General features: G+C 36.4%; 1 protein-coding gene across 2 annotated transcripts in view; it reads right to left on the minus strand.

Annotated features, from left to right (window-relative positions):
- The window catches only part of USP22 (ubiquitin specific peptidase 22), a 272,625-nt gene that overhangs the window by 77,114 nt on the left and 170,380 nt on the right, over positions 1-25,131 (minus strand). For both annotated transcript variants that reach the window (XM_043966431.1, XM_043966439.1), the window contains one exon: positions 21,223-21,324. In XM_043966431.1, the coding sequence (XP_043822366.1) occupies positions 21,223-21,324 (102 nt within the window). The remainder of the gene's footprint in view (positions 1-21,222; positions 21,325-25,131) is intronic.

Here is a 25,131-nt window from a genome sequence, read left to right on the forward strand (position 1 = left end):
TGTGTCTGAGGGAAGATTTGAACTCAGGTCTTCCTGACTCCAAGTAAGGCACTCTAGCTACTATTAAGTACATAAGTAATGCTTAATAAATGCCTTTCCTTCCTTTGGATGAGTTAGTTAGTTTGCAGATGTGGCTGCTGGTTATGAGAGAAAATTAGGAAAATGAGTTAGTAATCGAGGAAAAACTCATCCCTACTAATAGAAAATAACTTCAAAATATTTGTCCTACTCATAGTGAATTGGTAAGGTTTCAGGGAATTGGGAGTGGGGCTATCGCTGAGAAGCAGGAAAGGTAACATGGCATCCCACTGCCACTGCTTTCCCAGTACTCACCCTCTAAAGTGTACTGCCTTAAGAAGCCAACTGTGCAGGAACTTGCAGCTGGACCAAATCATATTCTCTTTAAATTCAGCAAATCCATTGAATTTCAGAATATTGTTCCCATGAAGGCTTATAAACCAGAAGAGTTATTTTTCTTAGGTTTATATAGATTCTTTCATCCAAAGAGCTCAAGACTTTATACAAAGAACTACAAACATGCAACATATAGCATGATGAAACTGACATTAACAAGAAAATGGAAGAGGCAAAGAAAGGTCAAGGGAAAATAAGACTGTAGGAGGGAATATGAAGGACGGCCAAGAGCAAATTCAGAGCTCAGTCAAACCGCAATTATCCCTGGAAGTTACTGTAGACAGTATTTAATCAAAATACTCAGCAGACACACCAGGCCATATGCTCACTCTCTTTGTAGTCAATGATTTCTTCTGTGTAATTCTTACTGACTTTATGTAGAAACAAAATGAGAATTCTATGCTTTACAGGCAGAGTGCTGAAAGGATCTTGCAGGATTTCTTTCACTGATCCCTGATCCCACATTGTTGTTGTTTCAGTCACATCTGACTGTTCACAACCCCGTGGACCATAGGCATGCCAGTAGTGACCATAGGGTTTTCTTGGAAAAGATACTGGAGTGGTTTGCCATTTCCTTCTCCAGTAGATTACAGCAAATAGAGGTTAAGTGACTTACTTGCTCAGGGTCACATAGCTAGGGAGTGTCTGAGGTCACATTGGAACTCAGGTCTTCAGACTCCATGCCCAGTGATCCCACATACATACTCTTTTTGGTTAGTAGAATAAGCTAGAATAAGTGATCTGAAACTAGCAGAGAAGGAAGGGAAATATGATGTGATCATATTGATGTATTGCTTAGAGATCAATCCTTCTTAAACCTCTTAAAGAAAAAGTTCTAATTCATACACAAACGTATTAATCAGACTAAGGGGTAATCCAGTCACTTATGTTAGGAACCCCCAAATGAAAAAGTATTTCTAGTGAAATGGTGCTATCCCCAAAGATAAAATAAATCTTTTTACTGAAGTGTATTTTCTTATTTTTCTTGATGGGAACTCAGTCAAAACAACAAGCTTTTATTGAATGCCCATTTTGTGCCACACGTAAGTTCTGAGGACATAAAGAAAAACAAACATAGTTCTTGATCTCAAGGTACTCACAATATGAGGGGGGCACTCATAACTTCTCACAGAAATCATTTTCCAAATCCACAAGTTCGTGCTGATTAGACAGGTGACAGAAACAAGCCCATCAACTCGTCCATGATATCTTCTCCCCCCTTCCTAAAGTGACTGATGGTAATAAGACTTTATAAGGGTAATAAAGTATTATTCACTTGTAGTCCTAAAACTCACGTCAGAGCTCAGACAATACTGGGGTCTTCAAGGTGAGGACTGTTTCTCTATTACTACTGTAATGGGTAAATCAGGAATCTGAAAGTGGCTGTAGAGCACAGTTGCCTTGTTTTCAGGCCAAGGATGGAGCTCAGTAGCAATCCACTAGAGGTACCTATAGAAATGTCAGGAAATGTTTTCAAAAGAGGAAGAGAGATCACCTGACATTTAATGGGATTCTACATAAGAAGTTATCCATTTCTAAATTCCTCCTCAATATTTATCAAAATGGGAGCATAGATCAGTAGCTGAGGACCCCTGGTCCTAGCACAGCAAGCTAGTGGCACAGCAGGCCAGTTACAAGGCCTCCATCCTCAATGCAGAAGGCAATCTGCAAGCTGGGGTATTGGCTACCCAACAAGCCTAACTAAGCTGCGCCACTCCAGTGCAATGAGAAGCTGCAAGCTGCTGATGACTCAGAGCAGAAAGCTGGTGACTCGGCCCCCAACCCCATCAAAAGAAGCTTTGGACAGTGCATCCAGGACCCCAGGAGCAGAATTCAACCTTAAAAGGCACATAAGAGGCTAAAATAAAAATAAAAATATGAATAAGAAACAAAAAAGAACTCTCACAATTGACAGTTACTATGGTGACAGGGAGGATCAAACAAAAACTCAGAGGAAGACAACGATAAAACTCCTATTTGTGAAGCCTTAAAGGGGAAAAAGAATTGGTCTCAAGACCAAAAAGCCCTCCTGGAAGAGCTCAAAAAGGATTTTATAAACCAAATAAGAGAGGTAGAAGAAAAACTGGGAAAAGACATGAAAGTTGTACAAGAGAAAGTCAATAGCTTTGAAAAAGAAAATAATGCCTTAAAAATACAACTGGAGGGACAGCTAGGTGGCACAGTGGGTAAAGCACCAGCCCTGGATTCAGGAGGACCTGAATTCAAGTCCAACCTTGGACACTTGACAATTACTAGCTGTGTGACCCCGGGCAAATCACTTAACCCTCATTGCCCCGAAAAAAACCCAACCAACCAAACAAATAAAAAATACAACTGGAAAATGGGAAAAGGAGAATAATTTCCTAAGAATCGTAATTGAGCAGATGGAAGCTAATGACTCAATGAGACAACAGGAAGAAATAAAACAAAATCAAAATAATATAAAAGTAGAAGAAAATGTAAAATACCTCTTCAGAAAAATAACAGATCTGGAAAATAGATCCAGGAGGGATAATATAAAAATAATCAGACTATCTGAGGACCATGGTAAAAAAAAAAAAAAAAGAGCCTAGACAGCATATTTCAGGACATTATTAAGGAGAACTGCCCCAATGTCTTACAATCAGAGGAAAAATAAGTCATTGAAAGAATCCAGCAATCACCTCCTGAAAGAGACCCCAAAAAGAAAACGCCAAGGAATATCATAGCTAAATTACACAACTATCAATTAAAGGAGAAAATACTGCAAGCAACCTGAAAGAAACAATTTAAATATCAAGGAGCAACAATAAGAATTACACAGGACCTGGCAGCTTCAACATTAAAGAATCAGAATGTTTGGAATATGATATTCTAGAAGGCAAAGAAACTGGGATTACAACCAAGAATGTACCACCCAGCAAAATTAAGCATAATCTATCCGGGGAAAAGATGGTCATTCATCAAACAGGCGACTTTAAAACTTTCCTAATGTCCAGAACTGCACAGAAAATTCAATCTACAAATACAAGATTCAAGAGAGACATGAAAAGGTTAAAAAAAAAGGGGGGGGACCTCTTGTTATTCAACAAAGTTAAAATGTTTGCATCCCTACATGGGAAGAAGATACTTGTAACTCTTGAGAACTGTATCTTTAGTAAGGCAGATAGATATGAGTACACACAGAAGGTGTGGGTATAAGTGGATTCTGAAGTAATGATATTTTTTAAAAAAGAAACTTAAGAGGAAATATTTATTATAATGTTCAATAAGAAGCGCCATACTTTAGCCTAGCTGTGTGACCCTGGGCAAGTAATTTAACCTCTCCGTCCTTCAGTTTCTTCATTTGCAAAATGAGGGAGATGGGGCAGAAAGCTCAGTGGCTTCTAAGGTCTCTTCTAGTTCTAAGTCTTTGATCCTAAGATCTTATAGGATTCTAAGATACAATGATATTATAAAGACATTACTAGCTGGGGTCCCCATTACAAATACTTACATTAGGCAGGATCACTTAAGAGTTGATAGCAAAGGCTCTTAAATGCAAAAACAATGAATCTGTATTAAGCAGCTGTCCCCTTGTTGGTCGTCTTTAATGTTCAGTTAGTATTGTCAAAGGTTAGAGTGGTCAATCATTCCCTGGAAAGCCTCTATGGACCCTAATGAAGTTAGATGTGTTGCCTGTTTTTTTTGTCAGTGTTTTGGCTATGTAATCTGGGGGGGGGGGGTGTCCTTGAGGTCTAAGAGAAGGGGAAGGAGAGCAATGGAGAAAGGTTATTTTTTTAATTTGTTTTGTTTTTTGGTGAGGCAATTGGGGTTAAGTGACTTGCCCAGGGTCACACAGCTAGTAAGTGTTAAGTGTCTGAGGCCGGATTTGAACCCAGGTCCTCCTGACTCCAAGGCTGGTGCTCTATCCACTGTGCCACCTAGCTGCCCCAATAAGGTTATTTTTTTTTTTAACAAAGTACAATTAAACAGAGATTACTAATTTTCCCCCTATCAGCTCAAAAATATACCAAGTGATAAAATGAAGACAAATCAAAATCTCAAGGGTGAAATCTGTTTTAGTCTTTTTCTGTTACTAAACGTCTAAAGCTTATCATAAATATCATAAAAGAATCCTACTTTAGCTGTGTTGATAATCACTAGAAGAACAATTTTATTAAACAACTCAAACTGCTTAACCTTCTTTCTTTTTTTTGGTGAGGCAATTGGGGTTAAGTGACTTGCCCAGGATCACACAGCTAGTAAGTGTTAAGTGCCTGAGGCTGGACTTGAACTCAGGTCCTCCTGACTCCAAGGCCAGTGCTCTATCCATTGTGCCACCTAGCTGCCCCACCCTTCTTTCTTGAGATTCTCATCCCTTTCCTTTACAAACCTATTGTCTAAGGTCTAAACCGATAAGATGGTAGATTAGTTAGAAAAAGGGAAAATGGTAATATAATATTTATCACTGTATATTATACAAGTTGTCTTGCAAAGAAAAAAAGCAACAGGTAGCAAGCATCAATTTTTTAATCAAATTGCAAGTTCCCTTACTTCCCATTTAACTGTCAAACTTTTTGGTTTTGTTTTTTTAGTGAAACAATTGGGGTTAAGTGACTTGCCCAGGGTCACACAGCTAGTGTTAAGTGTCTGAGGCTGGATTTGAACTCAGGTACTCCTGACTCCAGGGCTAGTGCTCTATCCACTGCGCCACCCAGCTGCCCCCTACTGTCAAACGTTTATAAGCCTTAGTTGATACTTTTAAATGTGGTATCAAAACCTTAAGAAAAAAAAAAACAACACCTTAAGGGATAGAACTTTCTCTGTATTCCTGATTTTTAAATTAAAAAAAATTTTTTCCCCTTCAATTACCATCCTTTACAAAGGTCCAGATAACTCTCCATTTTCTTAACCCAATTGTTATTGCTGTTATTCACCACAATGAAGAGGTGAGATGATCCTGATTAAATCTGCTTCTTCTTGTACATTTCTTAGGATGTACAGTTTTATTAGTGGATATTTTCTTTTTTCTCAAGCTTTTAGAAGAGTTGAAAATTTTCTCCATTATAAAGCAACTATTCCTCATAGGCAAGAGAGTAAAAATGAAGCTTTTACTAGGTGAATTATAACAGTTTATACCCAAGCATGTTTATTCACAAAGAAAGATGATTCTTTTAAAATTTCTATTCCGTCATAAATACCCACCACCAACATGATCAGTTGAGACCATAAAACTATTTAATCCAGATTATAACAGATTAATAATTAAAGTGAGACACAGACTTCCTATGGAAGCCAGTTATAAAACTTAGATAAATGAGCTGTCAAATCATTAAGAATAAAAATAGAAGAAATCATTTCCCAGTTTTTGTATTTGCCCAATGGAAGACAAGCCAACTTTCTCCCCCAAATTTCCTATAATTTACAGACGTGCTGTTCTTCAAAAAGTAATGGTTCCTTATTTAAAAGACCACAATTCAGCCTGTACAAATTCAAAGAACAAGCTGTATCTAGAAATTCAACAATCTGCTATATTCAGTGCTGGTGAACTTATATTTGTTTTCTTTTTAAATAAGAAAACAAGTTCTATTTGAAACTTTTCATTAAATGACTAATGTTAATAAACATTTGCTGTTTTTTCAATGATATTGAGAAAAAGTCACTATGATATAGCAGGAGATAGAATAAAAGAAAAGGCCTGATGGAAAGAAATTAGTTACATTTCTCTGAACTCAGCAGAGAAGGAACTCACTGCTCAATAGTTTTGATGAATGTACATACATGATTTCAAAATTTAGGCCTCAAACACGAAAGATAAAGGATTCATTGAATTTGGAACTACCAAGGTCCAGCAAGCTCTATTTCCTGGAGCAGCTGAGCCAGGTACAAAATGCTACTGTCCAAAGATAAGCAGATGGAAGAAGATCATAGTTAAATCCTGGGATATTTTACAACTTTGCACCTCAGGGTCATTTGTATGCTAAGCCATACACTCACACAACAGGTCAAAGGATAGATGGATTTACAGAACTCTGAATGGTTTCCAGGAGTTATAAGTCCACATAGAATGTTATCCACATGTGATCCAATTCAATTCAACATTTAAGAAAGAAAGAACTCCTCCTAACTCTGTACTCTTTCACCTGATGATCTCAACAGTTATCATGTGCTCAATTATCATCTGAATGCACATGATTCTCAGATTTAATCAGCCTTAACCTCTTTCCTAATGTCTAGTTTCACATATCCAACTGCCTTTTGGACATCTTGAACTAAATGTTCAGGAGGCATCGAGATTCAACATAACCAAAAATACCTGAACTCATTATCTTTCCCAAAAAACTTTCCCTTCTTGCAAACTTCCCTATTACTATTCAAAGGTACCACCATCCTCCCAGTCATACAGATTCATAACCTAAGTGTTATTCTTGACTCCTCACTTATTTTCACCTTTCATATTCAATCTGTTGCTAAATCCTGTCAATTCTACCTTGGCAAAATATCTCATATAAGTCCCCTTCTGTCCTATGGCATAACCATCACCTCACGACTGGATTATGACAAGTGTCTGCTGGTTGGACTCCTTACTTAATCTTTTCCCACTCTAGCCCATCCTCCAGAGCAGGTAAGAACATGTCATTTCTCCTCTCAATAAATTTCAGTGGCTCCTTATTTACCTCCAGAATCAAACATAAAATGCTCTGGCTTTTAAGACCTTCATAATAGGTCCTTTATAGTTTTCCTATACTTTACTGCCTACCACATATTCTATGGTCCAGTGATACCAATCTTGCTATTATTCCTCACCCAAGAAATTCTATCTTCCACTGCCATGTCTTTTCACTGGTACCCTCCATGTTTGAAATATCTTGCCTCCTTACTCTCCCTTGCCTCTACTTCCTTGTTTCCTTCAAATCTCACCTTCTACAGAAAGCCTTTTCTAGTCAGCCTTAATGTCTTTCCTTGAAGATCCTTCCATCTACCGTGTGTGTGTGTGTGTGTGTGTGTGTACATACACACACACACACACACACATTTTGTGTATACAAAGTTATTTTCATATTGTCTCTCCCATTAGAAAGTGAACTCCTAGAAATAACAAGCAGGATGATTTCTGAAAAACCTGGAAAGACTTATATAAACTGATACAAAGTGAAGTGAATAGAACCAGGAGAACAATGTACACAATAACAACAATATTGTATGATGAAGAACTGTGAACAACTTAGCTATTGACAGTAATACAATAATCCAAAACAATCCCACAGACTTACAATGAAAAATGCTACTCATTTAAAGAGTTGATGTTGTATGAATACAGACTGAATCATCCTTCCTTCCCATCAAGTCTTCTTACACAAAATGGCTAATATGGAAATGTTTTGTATAACTGCACATGTATAACCTATATCAGATTGCTTATCGCTTCAGGGAGGAGGGAAGGAGGGATAGAATTTGGAACTGAAAATTTTAAAAACTTCAACAACCAACAAATGTTAAAAATTGTTTTTACATGGATTTGGGGTGTGTATGTGGGGGTGAGGAGGAGTGAGCTCCTGGAGGATGAGCATTGGTTTTGCTCTTCTTTTCATCCCTAACATTTACCACAGTGCCTTGCATAAAGTAAGAACTTAATAAATGCTTGCTGACTTGACTAAATGGAAGACAAAAGCTACAGGAAAAAAATGGGCCATGTAATTCAAAACCAGATACAATACATTCTGTTCAAAGTAGAATTTCTGGAACACTTAAACTAAATATTTTTTGTACAGTGAAATTTCTGTACTTGGTAATCCTCTTCTCCCTCTGAAACAGGACATCACCATTTTTAATAGTGCTTACGTTTCTTCACTGGCTCAGTGACCAGTGCTGGACACTGGAGGTGCTTGATGGGATAGAGAGACATTGCTGTTGTCTTTTGTTTTAATATACAAGAGAAGAAGAAAAAGAAAAAGAAAGAAGAAGAAAAAAGAAGCAGCAGCAGCTAGTTATGTAACTTTCAGTAACGACTTTAAATGGACTCTTCTAAAGCCATATTGATTTAAAAAAAATTTTTTTTAAGCCATGTTGATTTTAATTTCCCTTTCTCATTCTGCAAACAGGTAACTTATTCAGTGTTAATAGCAAAGTGAGAAGGTGCTATTCCAATGAAAAATACACCTACGTAATTTAAATGTACATTTATATATTAGTTTAATCAATGTAAATCAATTACCATAAAGAAGAGACAAAGAAGCAGAAAACCATCTTAGTCAGCAAACATCAATTTCTTGCCAAGTGGAATGTGACAGCCAAGGACAATACTGAGTTAGAATATAAATTCATTTGAAAAATTTTACAGAAAAAAAGTAATGGAAAATTATGAGCAGTACTGCCTCATAAAACAAGAAGAAATGAAAAGAAAAAATATCAAGAAAGCCTGATTAAAGATACAAGTAAGGTCATCTCGAAGGCATTTAAGTATGAAAATGGAAGGACAACAAACAGATGTAGAGAATAGAAGATCTCACTGTGCTTCCTATTTGTTGAGTATTTTTTTAAAAAACATTTTGTTCTTTAGAGCAAAATTTTGTTTTAAAGATTCTTCTTAGGGCAGCTAGGTGGCACAGTGGATAAAGCACCAGTCCTGGATTCAGGAGTACCTGAGTTTAAACCCAGCCTCAGACACTTGACACTTACTAGCTTTGTGACCCTGGGCAAGTCACTTAACCCTCACTTGCCCCCCCCCAAGACTCTCCTTCAATAAGGTGCCTCCTCTACATATTAAAATTATACAAAGTTCCTTGAAAAATGTAAAAGAGATAGCCTTGCTCAACAAGCCCGTTGTTGTTTTTGTTGTTTGTCCTTCATTCTTTTTGTTGTTGTTGTTGTTGTTGTTTTGCTGGGCAATGAGGGTTAAGCGACTTGCCCAGGGTCACACAGCTGGTAAGTGTCAAGTGTCTGAGGCCAGATTTGAACTCAGGTCCTCCTGAATCTAGGGCTGGTGCTTTGTCCACTGTGCCACCTAGCTGCCCCTGTCCTTCATTCTTGAAGAGGACCATAACATTGGGGTGATGTCAAGACTTGCAGTGAATTGAATCTAAGCAAGGCAAGGCTGTGCAAGGTCACCAACCTCACTCCTCCAGAATCATCTGGGTCTAGTGCCAAGATATACATCAGGAGGCCTGGAGAAGGCCCAGGTGTTTAAGGTAACTGGAGTTAAGTGACTTGCCTACTGTCACAAAGCAAGTGTCTGAGGTGAGATTTGAACTCAGGTCCTCTTGACTCCAGGGCCAATGCTCTAACAAGCCCATGATTAATAGTCAGACATAAAACAGTGAGGTGTGTATCTGAAAAAGATTTGTGACACTGTTGTGAAGGAGAACCAGTTCAGAATCTAAGTCAAGGAGGGATTCCTAGTAGATGGAGAAATTAACCAGATACTGCTGTTTACAAATGACATTGTTCTGACTGACTGTATCAAGCCCTAAAATATTGTAGGGGTTTTGAAAGCCTCCAAAACCAATGGAAAGCTTGATCTAAATATTTACATAAGAAAACTAAGTGGATGAAGAACACCTATTGTTCAGCCTATGATATTCAGTTGGAGAAAGATGACTGAGTTTGTCCATCAGCTCATAGATGTTGGAGAGACACTATGAATGAGCAATGATTAGCTGGATTCAGAATTAAACAGGAGGAAGATATTCTCCCATGTCAATCTCCTCCCTTTTGTAGCTAAGGCCATATAAAATAGGTGTTTCTATTTCTTCAACTCTTTACAGTCTGGCTTCCAACCTCTTCATTTGAGAGAAACTATTCTCCTAAGTTACCAATAATTTCTTAATTACAAGTCTAATAGCTTTTTCTTTCCAATCCTCATCCTTCTTGACTTCTCTGCACCCGTCAATATCCCTTTTCTCCTGGCTACTTCATCCTTCCTAAGTTTTTGTACCAACATATAGTACACCATCCCATCTCCCCACCCTCAGCAGAGTGTTTTACCAAATAATTCATTGAGAAAAGTGAGACTGGGGGCAGCTAGGTGGTGCAGTGGATAGAGTACTGACCCTGGATTCAGGAGGACCTGAGTTCAAATCCGACCTCAGACACTTGACACTTACTAGCTGTGTGACCCTGGGCAAGTCACTTAACCCTCATTGCCCCACCAAAAAAAAAAAAAAAAGAATGAACGAAAAGAGAAAAGTGAGACTGATCACCAAAATCTCTCTCTACCCAAATTTCCATGCAAATCAACTTATAATCATTTCTCTTGATCTCCTTTGTTCTAGTCTCAGAGAAAGAGGGCATACCTTTTTTGCGAACCCTAATGCCTCTGCAGGGGGATAGTCTCCACAATTCTACAGATTCTAGGTACTATGGACCTATTCCATGTGGACGAATCAGAGGACATATTTGCTTAAAGATTTGGCCTCTGAATGACCTTGGATTTCTGTGTGACAGCCCCAATGGCCATAGATTTTCTTTTGAGTAGTCAACATTTAGTCAACCAAATCACTAAATTATCATATTGTGTTCCTCAAGAAACATTTTACTAAGTCACTGAAACCACATATTTATAAATAAAAGATTTGATACTGGATTCAGGAGGACCTGAGTTCAAATCCAGCCTCAGACACTTGACACTTACTAGCTGTGTGACCCTGGGCAAGTCACTTAACCCTCACTGCCCTGCGCCCCCCCCCCAAGAGCCTGGAATGACCCCATAACTTAAAAAACTTTCCCTTGATTGCATCTTTTCTCCTAGCTGCAGTTCTTTCTATTTTAACTGCTTGAACTCTTAGACAAAGTGGTCTATAGCTAGATTTCTTTCCTTCATTTCTGACACATTTCTTATTTTTGCTTTTGTATCCTCAGCACATACCAAAGTGGCTGCCTGGCACATAATGATACTAAAATGTCTCAAGTCAATACGCCCCAAATCAATTTAAATCACTCCTAGTAGTGAGCCAGCCAATCAACCAGCATTTATTAGAAAAGGCCAAAAAATCATTTAGGGTAGGCCAACAACAACAAAAAGATGAGGTTTAAAGTAGTCACTTTTATAAAGAAAAGAAAAAAATTGGGGATGGGGGGGGGGCAATGAGGATTAAGTGACTTACCCAGGGTCACACAGCTAGTAAGTGTCAAGTGTCTGAGGCCGCATTTGAACTCAGGTCCTCCTGAATCCAGGGCCGGTGCTTTATCCACTGCACCACCTAGCTGCCCCCTATAAATTTTTTTTTTTAATATTTTGTTTTGTTTTTTGTTTTTGTGGGGCAATGGGGGTTAAGTGACTTGCCCAGGGTCACACAGCTAGTAAGTGTCAAGTGTCTGAGGCTGGATTTGAACTCAGGTACTCCTGAATTCAGGGCCGGTGCTTTATCCACTGCGCCATCTAGATGCTCCTATTTTTTTTTTAAATGTTAACCAGTTCCAAACATCAGGTGAATCAAGCTAACAAAACATAAGAGCAAACTGCTGATAACAGAATGGCGCGGTTTTCTCTTTCTAATCAACTAGTTATTTCCTGTTTCCTTCTAAGTTACTATATTACTTTAATTCTAAACCTATTAAAGCATTTTGAATATTCCTGCTGGCTTAGAAGAAATTCCATCCATATTTTCCTTACCGCATAATATTTCAATAATTTGGACTCTGCCTATATCTTCTGAATCTTATCTGAACCAGATTAACATTTATCTTTATTGCTTTCCTAAAAACATTTTTCTGTACACCATAAACCTTTATTCGATAAGCCAGGGGTTCTTACATTTGTTTGTGTGTGTCATGGACCCTTTCTCAGAATAATGTTTTTAAATGCAAAAGAAATCAATTATATTAATATGGTTATCAAAAATTTTTTTTCAGGGCAATGAGGGTTAAGTGACTTGTCCAGGGCCACACAGCTAGTAAGTGTCAAGTGTCTGAGGCTGGATTTGAATTCAGGTCCTCCTGAATTCAGGACTGGTACTTTATCCACTATGCCACCTAGCTGCCCCTCAAAATATTTTTTAAAAAACAAGTTCTTACAGTCCAGTTTAAATAACTCCTATAATAAATGCCAGTGTTTTGCCTACTAATTTTTAAATTCACAGTTTAACCAATTACTTTCAACCAGCAATATAAAAGTCTAAGAAAAACAACACTGAAAAGTCTGCCATCATCAATGCCTTTTAGGTATCATTGCTGGGAACTACACTGTCCAATCACCTCTGACTAGGCATGAAAGCTATGAAGAGTAAAGAAAAGGCCATCTGCCCTTTGCAACCTGTTCCTAGGAGTCTTACTGTTGCATTTATTCTCCTTCTATTTTTCTTTTTCCTCACTTACAGTATGGTAGTATAGAACTCTGAAACCTACCTGCCACTGCTGGGAAGATACTAAGGGGTGGGTTTTCTCCAAAAGGTTCAGTCCTCTGCTTTTAGTATAAGCACTGAAGTCGAGAGAATCTGGGTGGTTCTATCTAATTATCTCAATGCTTTTGAGCATAATTCTTCCTCTTATTCAAGCTGGGTAAGCAGGAGGAGTGTTTAGGCACAAAAATCACTTCAAATGCTAATTAGAGACAGTCAGATTCCCTAGTTAATTTCCCTTAAGAGGCTGAAGCTGGCACTGATCTTCTTGGGGGTACTGATTGCTTCACCCGAAGAAGCAGGGCTAAGAAAACAGACTCTCAAATTCACACTCACAAATCCTTGTCTTCGATGGCCTATGTTCCTTTCTTAGATACTGAACCATTACTATCAGTTGAAGAGGCTGAAGTAATGTCTTTTCCTCAAAAAGCTGAGCCCCAATATTCTCAGATCATGATCAGAAAAACGAAAGTCACTTAATCTTCGAGGGTTCAGGTTTTGTTTTTTGCTTTTTCCAAGGAGGGGGAAAAAGAACTATCATAAAGCTGATTGTTCGTAGATAGGAGATTTGAGAAATGACTCCCACTCAATAAAAAAATTTGTCTGTTAAAACATGACCAATTTTATTTCTTTTGCAAAGTCATTGGTGCCTGTTGTGCCCAGCCACATCCCAACTCTATTTTTAAAGATATATTGCTGACACTATGCAATTTCTGGATAATATAAAAGCCTATTCTTTTATGTTTTATTCCTGAACTATGTTTCCAATATTTTGATTTAATATTTTCAATTAAGAAAAAACGTGTTTCGTGTCCCTAAGAAAAGAAAAACAAAACCCTTATAACAAGCACACAAAGCTAAATAAAACAAATCCCCCACCCTGGCTAAAAATGATGTCTTATTCCGTCTAAATTTTGCTGTCAGAAGGTTACCAGAATGTGTCATCATCAATCTTTTGAAAACTTGATTGGTCAGTGCAGAGTTCTCTCAAAGTCATTATCTTTACAATATTGTTACTAGCATGTAAAATTTTCCCCTAGTCTTGATCAATTCACTCTATTAATTTATATATAATGTCTTTCTCTGAACCACCATTTTTGGTTATTTCTTTCAGCACAACAGCATTCCATTTACATTCATAACCTAATTTGTTCAGCCATAATAAACATGCTCTTAGTTTCTAGGGTTTTTTTTCCTTATCAAAAAAAGCTGTTTTAAGTATTTTCATATATTGGGGTCCTTTGATCCTTTTGGGGCACAGACCTAGTAGTAGCATGGCTAGGTCATACAATTTCCAATGTACACACAGTTTAGTGCCTTTTGGGCATAGTTCCAACAATAGTCATTAATGTACATTCCTGTTTTTCTGCAGTTCCTTCAATATTTTGTCATTTTTCCCTTTTGACAACCTTGCCCTTTTGATGGGTATGAGATAGAACCTCTGAATTGCTTAATTTGTACTTGTCTATTTATTATTAACCTGGAGCATTTTTTTTCATATGGCTATTGATAGACTGCATTTCTTCCTTTTTGAGAACTGTCTGTTAATATCTTTTGACCACTTATCAAACAGGGAAAAGCTCCTTTTTTTTTTCCTTTTTTGCAGGGCAATGAGGATTAAGTGACTTGCCCAGTCACACAGCTAGCAAGTGTCGAGTGTCTGATACCACATTTGAACTCAGGTCCTCCTGAATCCAAGACCAGTGCTTTATCCATTGCATCACCTAGCTGCCCCCTGAAAAGCTCTTATTCTCTTAAATCTGAATGATTTCCTTACATATCTTGGAAATTAAACCTTTATTAGAGAAACGTTCTGCAAAGATATTTCCCCTCCAGTTAATAGTTTCTCTTATAATTTTAGCTGCTTTGGTTTTGTTTAAAGCTGTCACATTTGGAGCAGTCAAAATTGTTTACTTCTGCGATTCTCTCTATCCTTTGTTTGGTCATGAATTCTTCCTCTGTCACAAATTTGAAAGGTAATTTCTTCTTTGCCCTTCTAATTTGTATATTATATGGTTTTTCATATCATTCATTTGGCTTATCTGGTCTCAACTTAATTTTGATTTGACTGCTGTCCAGTTTCCCAGAAGTTTTTGTAGAATAGTCAGTCCTTATTCCAGTAATCGGGGTCTTTACTGGCTGTGCCACTAGATTCATTTGCTTAGGTATGTTACATAAGTAATGTGTTCCAATGACTGACCTATTTTTGTTTTAAACTAGAATCAAATTGTATTGATGATAACCACTTTGTAGGATACAAACCGGATACTATTAAGTCCCCTTAATTCCTACTTCTTTTGATTATTTCTCTTGAGATTTCTCACCTTTTGTTCCTTCAAGTAAATTTCATTATTATTTCTTCTAGTTCTATGAAGTTTTCCTTTGATGGACTGACTGGTATTGCACTGACCAAGTATCCTAATTTATATAATACTGTCATTATTATGTTAGCTTGGCCCACTCATGAGCAATTAATATTTCTCAAATTATTTAGGTTTGCCTTTATTTCTTTAAAGAGTGTTTTGCAGTCATATTCATATAGTTACTATGTGTGACACGGCAGGTAGTTATTACCCCAAATATTTTCTATACACTCTAGTTTTTTTGAATGGAATTTTTCTATTTCTTCTTGTCAGGTTCTGTTGGTAATAAAAAGAAATGCTAATGATTTATAGGGATTTATTTCCTATCCTGGAACTTTTCTGGAGCATTTAATTGTTTCATGAATTTTTTAGTGGACTCTCCAGGGTTCACTAAGTAAACAAATATATTATCTGCAAAAGACATTAATTTTGTTTCCTCTTTGCCTATGTCTCTTCCCTCAATATCTTTTTCTTTTCTTATGTCTATAGCTAGCACTTCTAGCACAATGCCAAAAACCACTGGTGTTAATGTTCATCCTTGTTTAATGAAAAGGCCTCTTGTTTACCCCACTTTACATAATGCTTACTCTTCATTTTAGATGGATACTATTTACCAATAAGTAAAGGGCCATTTATGACTATATTTTTTTAGTATCTTTATGACAAAAATGGGTGTTGTATTTTGTCAAAGCTTTTCCTGCATCTAGTGATATAATCATATGATTTAAATTATCATTTTACTGAAATGGTCTATTTCTTGTATACCTTTATATTGTGCCAACCTTACATTTCTGGCATAAATCCAACCTAGTCATGATGAAGAATCTTTTTGGATGTGTTGTTACTGCTTCTTTGCTAATGTTGTATTTCAAAATTGTCCCTGCATATTCATTAGGGATATCGGTCTGCAATTTTCTTTTCTTTTAGACTCTCCCTGTTTTAAGTATAAAAGCCATTATTTGAGGATTTCAGAAAAACATTAAAAAATTTACATGAGTTGATGCTGAGTGAAGTGAGCAGAACCAGGAGAACATTGTGCACAATAACAGCAACATTGTGTGATGATTAACTGTGATAGAATTAGCTCTTCTTAGCAATACAATGATTCAAGACAATTCCAAAATGCTCATGATAGAAAATGCTCTCCACATCCAAAAAAAGAACTATGAAGTCTGACTGCAGATTGAAGCATACTATTTTCTATATTGTTGTTTCTTCTTTCTTGTTTTCTTTTTTTACTCTCGTTCTCATTCTTTTCTCACAACATGACTAATGTGGAAATATGTTTAACATGATTGTAATATATAACCCATATCAGATTGCTTGCTGGCTTAGGGACAGGGGAGGGAGAAAAATTTGGAACTCAAAATCTTAAAATAATGAATGCTGAAAATTATCTTTACATGTAATTGGAAAAAAATGAAATAAAATACTACTAAAAGGGGACAAACAAATAATTATTAAAAATGTAAAAGCCATATTTGTATTGCAGAGAGAATTGGGTAGGATCCTATCTTTTCCTATTTTTGTGAACAGTCCATATAACTTTGGAATTATTTTTGAATGTTTGATAGAATCAGCTTATATACACATAACTGATCCCAGGGTTTTTTCCTTTGGAAGTTCATTAAAATATCTAGTTCTATTTCTTCTTCTGAGATTTAAGGGATCAGGTGTTGGACAAAAGATCATTTTTGATCACTGTAATTTGGTTTTCTGCTTTTATTTTTAAAAAAGGATATATTTGTCCATATTATTGTTAAAAAAAACCATCTCCTTGTTTTATTTATTAATTCAATCACCTAAAGTTTTACTTTCAATTTTGTTAATTTCTTTTTTGATTTTTTTTTACTTTCTCTACTGGCATTTACTGGATTTCTTTAACTTGTGAATGTTCTAGTATTTTTATTGAGTGCTTAATTCACTAATCTTATTCTTTCTCCCTTTTGTTGATGGAAATGTTCTTAAATTTTCCCATGAGGAATGTTTTGGCTGTATCCCTCAAATTTTGGTATGTTCTCACATTGTTTTCATTACCTTGTTACAAAATTATCTTTTCTAGGATTTTTTCTTTGATTCATCAATTCTTTAGGATTCAATCGTAAAAATTGACATCTCCAGGTACTATGCTTCATACAAGAGATAAAAGTGAAAAACAGTTCCTGTTCCCCAGGCAAAGTAACATGTACATATAGAGGTATACAGAAAATGTATGCAAAATAAATACAGGGCATTAGCAGCTGGGGAGAAGAATAAAGAAAGGTAATACTTGAGCTGAGTCTTGAAGGAAGAAAGGGATTCTAGGAGGGAGCAGAAAATAGAAACTGAATCAGGAGACCCTGGACCAAACTGCAGCCAGTCATGGCTCCTGTCTATCTATCTATGCCCTCTAGAAGACGTCCCATTCTTCTCCCATGGTGCCCTTTGCACAGGTTTGTTCCCATGAATGGAATGTTTTGTCTCTTCTCCACCACTTTTGTAGTCCATAAGCTGCCATCAAGGTTGAACTCAAGTACAGCTCCCTAAGCAAAAGAGTTTCCTGATCCCCCAGGCTACTAGCAGCACCACTGGCAGTGCCAATCTGAAACCAAGAAGTAGTCCTCTAGTGATCCACATACACTTATATTCTAGTGTACTAGCAATTTTAGTGTACTAACAATGAACCATGCTGGTAATGTAAAGAATGACTCCATATAGGAGGGATTCACAAATGAAAACAATCTCATTTTGAAAGCATAGCATTGCTAACAAATCGGCAAATAAAAACTCTCTTCTCTATATATTTGAAGATTTTTTTCCCCCTACTTGGTGGACCTATTTTAAAAGTTAATTGGGGGGCAGTTAGGTGGAACAGTGGATAGAGCACCGGCCCTGGAGTCAGGAATACCTGAGTTCAAATCCGGCCTCAGACACTTAACACTTACTAGCTGTGTGACCCTGGGCAAGTCACTTAACCCCAATTGCCTCACTAAAAAAAAAAAAAAGTTAATTGGGAAGGTGAATTATTCATTCTGAAAGCCTCCAAACATAGGAAATAAAATTAAAGTTGATGGTAAGAAGGAAAGGTCGAATGCCATTTTATCTTATCTCTAAAAAAAAAGGGGGGGGGGATTAGTATAGCTGATCTTTATTGGCCTTTTTTAAAAAAAGGCAGATTTATCAGACTAAGATTTTTAGGAGTAATAGGCAATATGATACTGAGACATATGTCAATTATTGGCAGAAATTTCAGGCTAAGGGATATCTAAGTAAACCAGTAGAAATTATGACTACAATAGTCCTCTGAATAATTTATCTCCTAAGATGAATAAATAGATCTGCTAATGTACAGTTTATTGTTGGTCAATTTAGGCTGCAGCATTAAAATACAGTCTGATGTTTATTCAGCACATAACGTGTTTGCAGATTCAAAAATCAAAGCAGATAAATCGGTATTAGGTTTATGATAGGAAGATTCTTAAGTAGGTACATATTTAGCAGTATCTGGGGGATGAAAGAAAAGATTCAAGGACAAAAGTATTTTCTTCTTGGTCTTATCCAGTGAGTGTGTATATAAGAAAGCAAATCTCTTTCCTTTAACTATAGCTGAAAGTACATTAAATCTCTTGTGTGCTTTGATTTCTTTCTACCTCCTTTTAAAGTCAGGCATATAGACAGCTGAAGGGCTCAGTAGGAGAAATTATTAAAGCATGTCTGCCCATGAAAAAAAATCAGTCACTTTCCTGATTTCCTGTGCTGGGTGAGTATTTTTCCTCTTTTGTAGTGCATAATAAAGTTTCATAAACTTGAGCTATCTCTTTTAACAGTATGAATTTTTTAAAAATCTCAAGAATCTAATCATAATCCCTTCATATGGTAAAGGTAAAAGAGAAGAACAATGAAATAAAACAACTCCTTATTCAGAAACAGCATGTTATATATCTCTCTCTGAATTTGGGGGCAATGATATTCCCTGCCTCTGCTGAGTAATTATGCATAAAGCTGAAAATTATCCTCTGCACTGTTGGAGTAGGAGGATTGGGTTGTATTGCAGATGGAAAAGTCATACAGTGCTTTTTGATGATCCCAAATCAACACAAAAGACCAATCCTTAATGGCAATATTCTCCCAGAAATGCTATGTCACCAGATATTAGGGAATACCATAATCTCAGAAAAACAGAAATTACAAATAACCTAAGAAGCAATGGAAATAAACATGCTGGGAGTAAGCAGATTGTAAGAGATCAATCATGACAAGCTAAAAAAATAAAATACTAGTAAGTATAGTTTTATAAGGAAAGAAAGTGAGCTAGCTGCATATCAATAATGAAATTAATAGATGGGAGGCTTTACTGCCATACTGGTATCCTATTCCCCCAATTCTAAAAGAATAAGAGAAAGGTTCTCAGGACACTGGTTGAATGCTTTGTGGAAGATACATAGAAAGATCTGGATAAGCATTTTGCAGGATGAGAGGTTAAAATCTGAACCAGTGGAGGGAATACCTTCATTGATGAAACATTAGATTCACCAAATTATCAAAATTAGACTTGTGCGGGGCAGCTCAATGGTTAAAGCACCAGCCCTGGATTCAGGACGACCTGAGTTCAAATCCAACCTCAGACACTTGACACTTACTAGCTGTGTGACCCTGGGCAAGTCACTTAACCCTCACTGCTCCGCACCCCCCCCCCCAAATTTAGACTTGTGCACAAAACATACCTTCTTAAACAATAAGTAGACCATGCTATTAAGGACCTCTTTCTGTTTCCACCATGTTAGCCAACTCTCCCTAACTACTAGGAAATCTTCTTAACAGGCATTATTATTATTTTCGGCTTCCTCCTCAAAACTATGGGTTTCTTTCTTTCTTTCTTTTTTTTTGCAGGGCTATGGGGGTTAAGTGACTTGCCCAGGGTCACACAGCTAGTTAAGTGTCAAGTGTGTGAGGCCGGATCTGAACCCAGGTCCTTCTGAATCCAGGGCCAGTGTCCTATCCACTGTGCCACCTAGCTGCCCCCTAAAATACTTCTTTTTTTTTGTTTTGTTTTTTGTGGGGCAATGGGGGTTAAGTGACTTGCCCAGGGTCACATAGCTAGTAAGTGTCAAGTGTCTGAGGCCATATTTGAACTCAGGTACTCCTGAATCCAGGGCTGGTGCTTTATCCACTGCGCTACCTAGCTGACAATACTATGGGTTTCTTAACCCCAAATTTCACATATAAAATCTTTTGTATTCTTTATGTTTTAGTGTACTAGCAATGAACCCAGCTGGTAATACAGATAACGACTCCTAAAGTATTATAGGAGGGATTCATAAATGAAAACAATTTCATTTTCAAAGCATAACATTACTAACAAATCAGTAAATAAAAACTCTCCCCGACTTGGTGGATGTATTTTAAAAATTAGTTGGGGGGAAGCGAGGTGGCACAGTGGATTAAGCACTAGCCCTGAATTCAGGAGGATCTGAGTTCAAATCCAGTCTCAGACACTTGACACTTACTAGCTGTGTGACCCTGGGCAAGTCACTTAACCTGCATTGCCCCACCAAAAAAAAAAGTTAGTTGGGAAAGTGGTTTATTTATTCTGAAAGCCTCCAAATACAGGTACACAAATACCAGGTTAACACAGGGTGAGATTCCTATCCTAGGGCAGCAAAGAGTCTGCTAATAAATACACATACACACAGACATACCCACCCTCCCCCCATCCAAGGGAGGAAAAGAGAAGTATACTAATAAATGAGTTAGGGGAGACATTTCCCAATGTTTACAGTAGCTGACTGAAACCTGGCAAATACATTTTAAGCTCTAACTTAAAAAGATAAAGATATTCAGCCTAACTTCACAACTAGGTCACAAGGTAGTAAAGAGGATAGCGTACAGGGTGTGGAGTACGGAAGACCTGAGTTCAACTCTGCCCTCCAACATTTACTAGATATGTGACACCAGGCAATTTACTTAAGTTTCCTCATCTATAAAATGTGTTATAATAACAATAATAATAGTAACACCTACTTCCCAGGATTGTTTGGAGGACAAAATGAGAATATTTGTATAGATAGTGTTTTGCAAATCTTAAAGCATTATATACGTTAGCTACTTTTATTACTGATGTTGTTACTATTACAACAAAGAAATAATTGGAGACCTTTTCTTTCACTTACCTATGGTACAATTTGTGGTTATTTTTCTCCGCTTCGGATTATGTCGAAGCAGTTCTAGCTCCCGTTTGGTTGGCTCCCAAGTTGAATACTTCTCTCCAATGCCTGAAAAGATAATAGAGAGTTTCAGGAGCCATTAGGTAAGCTTCAATAAGGATGCTTTCAAAAAGGATATGATACAGTGTCTAGTAAGATGAATTTAACATATGTAGCCCTATAATTTCTAGTCTCTCTGTCTTTTGTCTCACTTCACCCTCCTGTTTTTTAAATATAAATATTCAGGAAAGGTAACAATAGACTTTGACATTAACTAAAAGGAATAATGGTTTTGCTTTGTTTTGTTTTTTAAATGGATTTCCTATAGTTCCTAAAACATGGCTACACATATATACAGAGGAGGAAAAAAAGTTCTAAATTAAATATACTGGAGTACCAATGCTATTCTGATCCTGTTTGTTTGTCAAGAATCACCAAAACTTTTGGGGGATTCAGAAAAATCATGGCACCAACACAGATTTCGCAAGATCATCCACACATGTTAGAAATATAAGTGAGTTTGGAATAAATACTTCTTCATTAAGGGATTAAAACTGACAAATAAAAGGTATACTTTTAAAAAAGTTTAAATTAATCCAATTTATTGGACAGCTGAATCCCATATAAGATTCAAGGCAAAGCTAATAATTAGAAAGCAAACAACAGCGAATTAAGTGTATATGTAAAAAGTTTATATGTAGGAGGCTGCCGAAAATTTCAACATGATCCAACTACAGGATTGGCACCACATCAGCAGATGAATGCATTAGAATAGAATAAAAAGTGTGTTTTCTGAGGATATGCATTTTGTAGAATCACTGAGTTTAAAATTTTTATTTATTTTTTTACAAAAAACAATATATTCTTATTTAGTTGCAATTATATTATAGACATTTTACTGAGGAAAGGAAAAATAGGAAGTTGTTGAATTCAGAAGGAACAAAAACCAAGAGAGCAAACAGCAAATGTGATAGGTTAATGGGTACAGAATTTGTGCTTCCACTATAATTTGAAACAGAAAAACCATAGCAACAATAAAGACCTGAGAGCTGACCAACTAAAGTACTGCTGCAGTATTGTATGCAGGAAAAAAACCTGCTATGCAACACCAGTGATAGTGAGTCACAAAAGCAAGTTGCCATTAAAAGACAGGCAATTTATTTCAAAATTAAGGATTAAAGTCAATTAGAGTTCAGTATATTCTATGCAGAATGCATATCGCTGAAACTGTGGTGCAGGAAATAAATTATAAATCACACAAGAAGAAAAGAAAAGGTGCAGAAAATATTGCTGAAGGCTTACAGACGTTCTGCATGGGACAACTTAATTTTGGAGAAGTCTTTGATCTTCATTTTCAGAAACAGCCATGACTGATAGCAAATTAATCCAACCAAAATCTGAGCCATGCCCACCTTGCTTCCCCCCAACCTTGTCACCATTCCCTGAAAAAGTTTTGCGCAGACGCATGAGATTTATTCATATTTATAATCTGCCAAGGTATATGCTTGCAAAGATGTGCTTCTCTTTGGGCTTTATTTTATTTTTATTGAGTGTATTTTGATACCAAGCATGAGATAATGAAAATTCACTATCTGTCCTAACTTTCTTCACTCCCACCTGCCCAACTATCTTCCACAAAACACCCAATTCATTTGTGCCTATACTAGTTTCTACATGCATAAAGTAATGTGAAATGAGTATGACTAAAGGGGAAGAGTCAGAGTCCCTGCAGAAAGCAATACAAATTTGCTTTTTAAAAGTTTTCTCAACAAGATACTTGACTATTCCATGTTAGAGAGGTGAGTCAGAAGAACCAGTTGCTAAACCTGAGTTTATATAGGAGTGCCTTTAGTTTTTTTTTGTTAAACCACAACACACCGGTTAACTAAGGTCATTTAGTACAAAATAAAAATATATCCCCAAACTTAAATATATTGATGTATTTTACAAGAATAACCAAAAGAACCATATTGTTATGGATGTAAATATCTGAATCCTTATGTAAAATATAAACCAGAGTAAAATACACAACTGTTCTGTGCATCATGAAAGAAGATGTTGAATTTTGCTTCATAAGTAACTAAAAATTCATTGTATTAATGCCAAAATAAACAAAGAGCAAGATAAACACCCAGAAGTGACACAGACACAATGTTTAAAGTTTCTTTCAAGGTTCTTTTTCATTACTTAAAGCCAATCAACTTTTAAAAATCAATTTGAAACTTAGAACAGTAGAGAAGCCCTTGGGGTAGAAAAAACACTATGTCCAAAAAAATTTTTTTTTTAATTCTTCCATGGTTCTAAGACAGAAGAATTTTATTTTTTCTCCCCTCATCACAAAAAAAAAACCCACCCCAACACATGAGTAATAATTTGCACCAGTCACATTGAACATTTTCCCAGAGATAAAAACAGCAAATGTGATAAAAAAAATGCACCCAGAAATAAAATAAGGACTAAAATAATTTCTCTAACAACCTCTTGCAAACATAGACTAGCACTAAGGCAAGGGAGTCTTTTAAATGAAAAGTTAAAAACTTGCCTAAAAAATATTCATGCAAGCATAGTACACGAGTACCCAACTACACATTTTTAATGAGAGTCAAGCAGTTTTAAGTGAGACAAGATGAAAAGACCCCTTGACCAACTTGATGAGTAAGTATACCTGCACCAAAACATGATTTACATTTTATTTAGAATACAAATACATGTTACACTATAAGTTTATATCTTTTCTTCCTTAATTTTATCCCATTTCCCTATGAATTTGATATAGTAAGGGTTTAATGAGAATGACAGGCTAGTTATCTGAATTAACCAATTCTAATTTGTGTGAAGAGTTTAAAATATTTGTTTGACTCATCTTCCTTGATGCCCTCTGAAAGGTGAGGGCCTTTCATAGCTTTCTAATGCTTTTAATTTAACACTTTAAATTTTAGAGCATCTAATGGAATTTAACTTGTAATTTTATTGAGTGGTTATTCTGTGGCTTAATGTTAGTCAAATTTTAATAGTTACATTCTATTTGTTACTTGTGATGTGGCACAAGTAACGCAGATGAGCACAGATACATGAGCATATGGAAACGAGAATAAGAAATTTATTTATGGAAATCTTTTTATATGTAAAGTAATAGAACATACTGTGACTAAAAGTTAACGTCCTGGCTCCCACTGCCACCCCCCACCCAAACATTTTTTTTGCTTTGACACTAAACATACTATACCAAAGAAGGACTAAAAATAGCCTACACATATCAATAGCTTTTAAGGAGTCTCATATGCCATTTCTCTAAAGCAAGGATTTTTAACCCTTTTGTACGCCATGGACCCCTTTGGCAGAATAGGGAAACTTATGAACGCCTTATCAAAATAATGTTTTTAAATGCATAAAATAAAACATGTAAGATTACAAAGGAAACCAATTATATTGAAATAGTTTATGTTCATATTGAAATAAACGTTCAGGGACCCCAGTTAAGAATCCCTGCTGTAAAGCAAAGATGTGACTATGGTTTTGGGGTATGTGATTGATAGCATTTGCTAAGAGTCAAGAAAGGCAGCCTATTCTCAGTTGATTATCCATTAGACAATCAACCTGAACTGAAAGAGGTTCTTCAACACAGTAGTTCCCTTGAAAATGGTGGCTGATTTCTGCCTTGCCCATGAAAACAAAGCAAATAATTAAAATGCCTTCTGTAGAGGCTCTTCAGTCCAAATTTGCTGAGGAGGACAGTTGGATGATTAACTAGTACAGCATTTCAGATTCATTATATGTTTGCGGTTTGTTTTTTTCACACCAAGTTTTCCTTGGTAAAGGGGACATGAAAGTCAATCGTGTGTCATCGCAACTAATTCTGAGCAATTGTTTTATTGC

This window comes from Dromiciops gliroides, chromosome 1 (genome assembly GCF_019393635.1).
Source record: "Dromiciops gliroides isolate mDroGli1 chromosome 1, mDroGli1.pri, whole genome shotgun sequence".
NCBI classification, from domain to species: Eukaryota; Metazoa; Chordata; class Mammalia; order Microbiotheria; family Microbiotheriidae; genus Dromiciops; species Dromiciops gliroides.